Raw genomic sequence first — 8524 nt, 5'->3', positions numbered from 1 at the left:
CTCTTGGCAGGTCTTCCAGCCAGTTCTATCAAACCTTTACAATTAATCCAGAATGCGGCAGCAAGATTAATTTTTAACGAGCCAAAAAGAATGCACCTCACACCTCTGTTCATCAATTTGCACTGGCTACCAGTAGCTGCTCGCATAAAATTCAATGCATTAATGTTTGCCTACAAAACCACCACTGGCTCTGCAGCCCTTTACCTAAATTCATTACTACAGACTTATGTGCCCTCTAGAAGCTTGCATTCTGCAAGTGAACTTCGCTTTATTGTGCCATCCCAAAGAGGCAAAAAAAATCCCTTTCACGGACTTTTAAATTAAATGTTCCCTCCTGGTGGAATGACCTGCCCAACTCAATCCGAGCAGTCCTTAGCCATCTTCAGGAATCAACTAAAAACACATCTCTTCCATCTTTATTTGACCCTCTAACTCTAGCACTTTCTAATTATATTCTTAAAAAAAAAACTTGCCCCTTTTAGACTTGCACTCTATTCATTTAATAACTGCTTTTCTTAAAAAAAAAAACTAACACTAACTAATTTTGTATTCTGTTTGTTTTCTTTTTATTTCTTATACAATTAACAAAAGCAAAAAAGGCCTCTAACACTAGCTTGCTCTATTCTTTTTCTATTCTATTTTCTTTTTATTTATTATATAATTTTTAAAAAACTTGTTACGTGTACTGCGTTAAACTGAGACTTGTTATAGCACTTGCATATCATTGCTCTTTTGTTGTTTTTTTGATTGCTTCCATTGTCCTCATTTGTAAGTCGCTTTGGATAAAAGCGTCTGCTAAATGACTAAATGTAAATGTAAAATACTATTGTAGTCTTTCTACTTCAAATTTAATGCACTTTCTTACTTGCTTGATTTTTTTTAATATTTGTGAAATGTACTACCAATTTCTGAGTAAAAATTTTATATGCTCCATTTTTTTCAGTGCATCTCTAAATGTGACAGATTATAGGAAAAAAAACTTGGGTGGGACTTGGTTCAACGAGTCGGTTGTTGATTGGATGTTAAGACGTAGGCGCTGCAATCAAAAGTGGAGGCAGATGAATGTGTGAGCTTGCAGGAGCAGGTTTTAGTGACTAAATTATTGAAAAAGTCCTGCAAACATCAAGTCTGTCGTTTTCACCGGAAGGTCCAGTTATGACATTTTGTTTAAACATGCATGCATTTAGAAAACATATTCATGCATTTAAAAAATAGGTGAATTTTCATTTCATGCCATAATAAAATATAATGTCAGACTAATCTTACTGTGTTTCTGTGAACTCTGTGCCAAAAAAGAGTTATTGTCTCTCTTGTGTAGAGACAGTCATTATCGGTTTTACTTGTTTACTCAATCCTTACAAACCATACCATATGCTGTTATATAAATTTCTGGCAATACAATACAAATGCTTAATAGGTGACAAATTTTTTGGCATTGGAGTCAGGCCACATGACAGCAGGCCTGTTATTACAGCACCTTTTGTTTTGTTGAAGAAAAAAAAACAATAACCCAACTCCTGCTGTTGTTGTTAGGCAAGAGTAATCATACACGTGTACACCTGGCACACATATACAATACTCATGCAAAACTGTGCTTCTTCACCTGGTAGTTTACAATTCTTGTATAGTTATTAAACATGCATGTTTTATTACTGTAAAAGTCACTACTAGATAGATAGATAGATAGATAGATAGATGTCAAACTATGTTGTGAAAAGTTTATATATTATAATCAATGCAGATTTGTTACAATGTTTCATACCTTATGAAATAGCTGGTAAAGTAGGCCCAGTTGATAGGATGCAAGGATCACACCCCCAAGGGCAGCACCCAGAGAGCAGCCCAAAACCACAGAAATGTCCATATCTAAAGTGGGTTGGTGGTTTACGAGCTAATGTCCACCTGTCGTGTCAGAAACCTGTCCAGCAAAAGCAGGAAAACAAGTGAATAAGCAAGCCGCTAACAATGTGTGTTTCAAAGTTGACTTTTCTCGTGGACAAATGGCGAGACGGCGGTCAATATTCAACACGCTGTCATTGTTGATCTTTTTATGGCCTGGTTAAGGTCAGACAACACCGTACCTGCCAGCTCTTCCTCCCCTGCTACAGCTGCTGCTGCGCTGAGGCCGATGAATGCACTCCTATTGACGGCGTCACTCCCTAACACAAACACAAAGCACTGAATGGACCGAGAGTGCTACGCAATAGGCGGAACAACTCTTCCGCTATTTGAGTAATTGTCTTTACTTGCACATTCAGCGCTCTCAGTTGATTCACTTTGAGAATAGCAGGCTGCGCCGTAACGTGATTGACAGCGCAGTCATCCAATCGGAGGCTGAAACGTTTCTCTAGAAACCACCACCAGAAAATGTATGGCTAGTATTAAGAATTTGTTGATTTTTTTTATTTAAGAGTGTTTTGTTGTTGTTACGCAGGCATATTTTTTTTATTTATTTATTTAAATTTAACACAGTCTATGTAGGTGACACCGTATGACCTTTGCTCTAATGCTGTTAAGACATTAACAAAAGAACTGAAGTTTGAGAGCTGCCTATCACTTAATATAACAGGAGTATCACCTTTAGACATGTACTGCACGTTACACAGCCATCTGTCGTAATAAAGAATAAAATAAAAGGTTTTAACAGGACCTTTTTAATTTTCATAGTTCATAGAAACAGCCACTGAAACACTTACAATGCTGTGTAGTATAAACTTGTGAAATGTCAGCAAAACGTCCACTTAAGTGAACTTTTACTTCAATCGAATCTTTTACTTTCACTCAAATGATATTTTATATTTATAAGACTTTTTGAACAACTACTGTACTTTCGGCAGTTAAAACAAGGTTGTTAAACAGATAAGTTATTCATAAGGTATTTTGATTTAAAAATCCTTATGATTAACTAATCTGTTTGCCTCCAGGCTAGAAATTTAAAATCCGGCCCCGGACCCTGTCAGAATATCTGTTTTTTTTTTTTCTGGTAACAGAACAACTAGTCAGCAAAGTTGTCTAATATCCAAAACCCGTTAACAGTATTAACAGTCTTCTATCAGCCAAGAAGTTGACTGAGCAAAGCCAAAGAAGGGCAGAAGCAGGAGACGAAGTAATTATGATAAAAAAGGAGCAGTTTATTGAATAATCTTAGTTGTGTATATTTCAATGCTCAGACTTCGTCTGACCAGCACAAATCCATCACGTGTTATTATACCACAAGCAATGGAAAATTACTGCTTCACAAAAACGGCCTGTGACATTAAGAACCTTGAAATGGAGACAATCTGTTTACTTGTGAAGACAAATATCTCATCAAACCACACAACCATAAGAATAAACAACAATGGAAAAAATAATAATATAATATAAAGGACTGATCAATAAATTAATCAATAAAATGGGTGTATATATATGGTTAAAATTATTATTAGAAATAATTACGATTAAATTGAATAATACATTATAAAATGATAAATGGTTATCAGTGAAGGATGAATAAAAGAGTAAAAAAAAGAAAGTAAAACACAACACAAATGTATGCTTGCTCTCTCAAAGCAACACACACAGGTTGCTACTAAGAACCCTTAGATCTTTCATTGGCCCCCCCTTAATCATATGAAAACATTTGATTACATTGACTGATTAAATGCAAGCACACTTCCATAATCATCACCAAAAACATACTTTGAAAAGAACAGCTCTCCTCTGTCATACAGTGTACCAGCATCAGTTAGTGGAATGTGTCTCAGAGTGATCTGGCAAAGCAAATCAGCACTCTTATGACAGTGTATTATGTCTAGCATTTTCTTTTATTTTAGAAAACCCTGTTGCAATTAATATATGTTGTGCTTATTTATATGATTCATGATAAGTTAATACAGGTGGTACAGGTGGAATTTTATAAGACAAGACACTACAAGCAAAATCTTTTTTTTTCGTGCAATGCTCAGTTTTTTTGGGGGGGCTAGTTTGCTTCCATAACATGTCTTCTATCAAACTAGAGGAAAGAAAACATCTAAAATACACATTTAAATATTTATTTTATTACAGATTATCCTTACTCTGTCTGTAGTTTAAATTATAATACTATGTTTAAAGGCTATGATTTTTTTTCTCCTGAACGGAGCCAAAATTCTCCCCTTTAAATATAACATTTTATGTGTTATGTGTGTTTATGTTTTGATTTCATCAAAAATATCTTAATTTGTCTTCCGAAGATGAACGAAGGTCTTGTGGGTTTGGAACGACATGAGGGTGAGTAATTAATGACAGAATTTTCATTTTTGGGTGAACTAACCCTTTAAATTCTCAAGGTTTTTACAGAGGGGTTGTCTTTGTATATATGTTAAAAGTTCTAAGTTGAAAGTGCCTTTTTTCTTGCTTTTGACAGTATTTTCTGATGTATAGAGTTATAGAAAGAGATATCCAGAATCTGGCTTTATCCAGTGTTAAGACTACTGTTCTGGAAATGTTTGCAAATTAGTACATATTTAATCAGATAATGTCTCATGTGCATATTCAAACATAGTTCAGAAAACCTGTAATACAAAACAGCTGTCTTAATTTGATATGATTAATCAAATGGGGAAGTCTATTGCTAAATCTGTACTCTTCACTTGTGATGTCTTGCTGTAAGTAATTCAAGTTCAGATCTGTTTTGATGGATGTAAGCCTGAGATTCATTGTAAAGCTGAGTAAAGCATTGTAATGCTGAGTAAGCATTGTAAAGTGTGTTTCATATGAGGGTGCAAAACAGTTGTGTAGATACTTCGACTGTCTTGCCGTATTCTAGATTTTCAGCAAAATGGATTGTTTCCACAGCTTTGAGTTCCTCAAAAACAACAATCTAAAAGATCGAAAGGAAAACAAAAGGAAAGGATTTAAAGGAAGACACATAATTGATTAATGCAGAATAAATTGTCTAGAACCAGTTTAGACATGGATGACGGCTTTTGTCATACTTCACCACAGTCAAATCTTTATTTACATGCAGTCATTTACCTCATTATCTCCACTCCTGAGCCAGGGACCAGGAAGATAGAGGGCTTTCTGAGGACCAACTGACCAGTGGCGTCCAAGATTTTGCCCGTTCACAAAAACCACCCCTTTACTCCAATTCTGCCAACAATACAGAACAAATTCTGTGTCTTCTGTGTTCTAAGGCTATGAGCAAACATGTCAGTCAGGGAAGAAAAGCAAATGTGAGCACACAGAAATAAAACGGTGTAGAAATTTGCTGAATACTCACTGGCAGCTTTAAAAAAGTATCTGTGGGCTGATCCACTACCAGGGATCCTCTGAAAAACGCAGGGTAGGTGGGCTTCGTACCAACAGACGTCCATTTCTGAGACTGCAGTCTAAGAAAAATGGAGAGATTCAAGGAATATGGAGAGTTGGTTTCTTCATCAGAACACATTCGAAGAAATATAGCATTACACACTTGCTCACCAATGGATCCTCTGCAGTGAATGGGTGCCGTCAGAATGAGAGTCCAAACAGCTGATAAAAACATCACAATAATCCACAAATAGCGTATATAATCCACAAACTGTGAGTTTGTAATCAATAAATCCATCATTAAGATGTTTTTAACTTGAAAATGTTGGATTATGGACTCGTTTATGGCCAGAAGCGACGGTTTAAAGTTAAAATGCCTTAATGGTGGATTTGTTTCTCACAAACACACAGTTTTTCATTTAACAAGGCATTAAATGATGGACTGGAGTGGTGTGGATTCCTTGTGGATTATTGGGATGTTTTTATCAGCTGTTTGGACTCTCATTCTGACGGCACCCATTCACTGCAGAGGATCCACTGGTGAGTAAATGATGTAATGCTCAATTTCTCCAAATCTGTTCCAATGGGCGAGGACGAGTAAATAGCATTTTCATTTTTGGGTGAATTATTCCTTTCACTTTTGTCCTATGCTTTTAAAACACCAGTTCTTAAACCCCAGATAAACCAGTTATGCAGCTGAAGTTACCCGAGCCATTATAGCACTATAGATACACAATACAGCGAAAAATACTCAGAATGAACCTGTTTATGAAACTGGTCTTCATATCCAAACAGTGCATGGTGAACTTTTTTAGAGGTACATTGTCCAGAGTTATATCACCAACAAGCCCTGCATGGATCAAAATGAAAATGAACGAGCATGCTGTTATGGTCACTATACTCCTGCTCATATATGAGCAGTATCACTCGAGTACGAGAGCGATACCGGCTCTATATCAGCATGACTGTGATTAGGCCAGTGATTAGCCGCTGATATAGAGCCGGTATCGCTCGAGTACGAGAGTGATATTGCGTTTATACAACAGTTCGACGGAACATGTGTGTAATTAAACAAGAAACAACGGAGTGCCTAATAAAACCCTCTTTTGTGCGGAACTACTTCCTTCCGCCACGGATTCAAAGCTCAAGTTGACAGTTAAACATACGTCACTTTTAGAATTCCGATACCACTACAATATCTCACGGTTCTCAACCAATCAGATTTGAGAACCAGAACGAACTGTTGTATAACTATTATTATAGTATAGTGAGATGCAATTAAACCATGTCAATATTTCGATACAAAATTGTGAAAGGGCGTTCCTGTAGCGATACCAGTACAATATCTCACGGTTCTCAACCAATCAGATTTGAGAACCAGAACAAACTGTTGTATAACTATTATTATAGTACAGTGAGATGCAATTAAACCATGTCAATATTTGACCATTTTTACTACACTGTTACTACACCTTTCTGTTGGTTGTCAAGAGCTGGACCATAGTTCACTCGTCCACAGTTCTCAACAAGCAAACTCAAGGTCCTCTCACTCTGTGAACAGAAATTAGAGAAATGCACAATAATTAAACATAAAATGTAATTAGTACAAGATTAGTACAATGTTCATATATTTAGAAAAAAGAACGTTGCAAATCAAACACAGAAAATGTGTTTTTAATTGTATTATTATTATGCAATAAGTAGTTTTCATACTACTCAAATCTGTTTTAGATTGAGGTTTCTGTTTGGCAGGTTTAGTTTATGTAAAGCCTTAATAAACCAACAATGCATCATACTTACCTTACTGTGAGGTATTTTAACTTTCTGTGTTCTATTGTCTAAAACACCAATGAGTTCTCTGTCAATAAACACCTTCAAAAAAAATATGAATTAGAATTCTCTCCTTGATTTAATTTGTTCTTTATTGTCATGCATAATAACCTTTATGGAGGCCAGGATTGATCTGGAAAAGGTCTTACTAGAGCTCTGTCACGAACATGGTTCCTTGAGTTGAGATCTCCACCTGAATAAATGTCAGTCTGATAGAGTGTGTATCCATAGGACTGACCATTGTTGTGGTTTGCAGGAAGGCTCTCCATGTTGACAGGATCATCAGCTCTGAAAAGCTATTGGATAAATGGTTTTTAGTCATTTTGGGAACATATCTTACCAAATGTGTTCTCCTCTAAACTATCTAGTTTTTTTCTTATACCATGAACTGCCTTTCAACGTGAAGCAGTATTCGCAAACCCATTATTCTTCCCTAATGTGACACATTTTCTAGTAAAAAAGGATATTTATTGATAAAAACATGTATACTCTGAAATGTGTATGTTTGATGCAAAACAAAAAATGAGGTTTATTCTCACAAGTCAAGCAAGCACGGTTGAGCTTGTTTACAATATTTGGTGAGCCCATGTTGATTAATGCTTACATGTGAATAAAAGCCTAAATTAAATCTGTTCATCATATAAAGTGATTGCTTCACTTCAGAAGACCTGACTGCTCGATCTATACTTTAACAATGTCTTTATGAACTTTTTAAAGCTTAAAAATGGTGGTTATGTGTATTTTCAATGGACAGACAAAATGATGAGAGAATTTTGAAACAAAAATCTTCGTTCGTGTTCCATTTTTGAGGACAGAAAAGAAGTGAATAAAAAAATAATAACAGTGGGATACACTGTTCTTACTGTTTCTGCACAATGAAGACTCTCCCATAGTGAAATATAATGAGTAACTGCCAGCGGCTCATATGCTCTTCTGCTCTGCACAGCTGGCGGCTCTGATATCGGCTCATCTGGTCATAAATACAGACAGACAGACATGAAGAGACAAGGACAGAGGTACAGAGAGCTTAAATACATTTTTAAAACATCAGATTCTGTAATCGGGGACAACATTGTAGAAACATACTGCTGTAGGTGCTCAGCAGGTTCCTCAAGAGATGATACTTGGTTGTATAATCACCACTTTCAGTCAGTGGAGCATCATAATCTAAGAGAGATGCAGAGGGGACGATGTTTAAGTGCCAAAAGAGTAAAAGCACACATACACTACCGTTCAAAAGATTTTTAAAATATTTTTGTGCTGCATTTGTTTGATCACAATGAGTAATATTGTGAAATATTATTACTTAAAGGGGTCATAGGATGCTACATGCACTTTTACAAGTAGATTGAACTGGTGGCACACAACCACCCTATAATGATAAAAATCCACCCAGTGTTTTTTTTTTATCTGGTTAAAT

The 8524-nt window shown here is 35.9% G+C and overlaps 2 protein-coding genes across 6 annotated transcripts in view; both read right to left on the bottom strand.

Moving 5' to 3' along the window:
• Positions 1-2263, bottom strand: part of LOC107669134 (acetolactate synthase-like protein) — a 12868-nt gene extending 10605 nt beyond the window's left edge. For both annotated transcript variants that reach the window (XM_016461293.1, XM_016461371.1), the window contains exons 1-2: positions 2082-2263; positions 1763-1918 (exon numbers count right to left, since the gene is read on the bottom strand). In XM_016461293.1, coding sequence (XP_016316779.1) covers positions 1763-1864 — 102 coding nt within the window. In that variant the 5' untranslated portion in view covers positions 1865-1918; positions 2082-2263. The remainder of the gene's footprint in view (positions 1-1762; positions 1919-2081) is intronic.
• A 2018-nt stretch (positions 2264-4281) lies between these two features.
• The window catches only part of LOC107672967 (beta-galactosidase-1-like protein 2), a 9869-nt gene continuing 5626 nt past the window's right edge, over positions 4282-8524 (bottom strand). For all 4 annotated transcript variants that reach the window (XM_016466548.1, XM_016466472.1, XM_016466389.1 and 1 more), the window contains 9 exons: positions 8191-8271; positions 7968-8074; positions 7254-7400; positions 7075-7146; positions 6747-6825; positions 6037-6124; positions 5246-5354; positions 4999-5115; positions 4282-4843 (listed from right to left, as the gene is read on the bottom strand). In XM_016466548.1, the coding sequence (XP_016322034.1) occupies positions 4733-4843; positions 4999-5115; positions 5246-5354; positions 6037-6124; positions 6747-6825; positions 7075-7146; positions 7254-7400; positions 7968-8074; positions 8191-8271 (911 nt within the window). In that variant the 3' untranslated portion in view covers positions 4282-4732. The remainder of the gene's footprint in view (positions 4844-4998; positions 5116-5245; positions 5355-6036; positions 6125-6746; positions 6826-7074; positions 7147-7253; positions 7401-7967; positions 8075-8190; positions 8272-8524) is intronic.

Source organism: Sinocyclocheilus anshuiensis, unplaced genomic scaffold, assembly GCF_001515605.1.
Source record: "Sinocyclocheilus anshuiensis isolate Anshui unplaced genomic scaffold, SAMN03320099.WGS_v1.1 scaffold297, whole genome shotgun sequence".
NCBI classification, from domain to species: domain Eukaryota; kingdom Metazoa; phylum Chordata; class Actinopteri; order Cypriniformes; family Cyprinidae; genus Sinocyclocheilus; species Sinocyclocheilus anshuiensis.
Note: the sequence above shows the minus strand (reverse complement) of the source record. Positions and strands in the feature narration are given on the sequence as shown.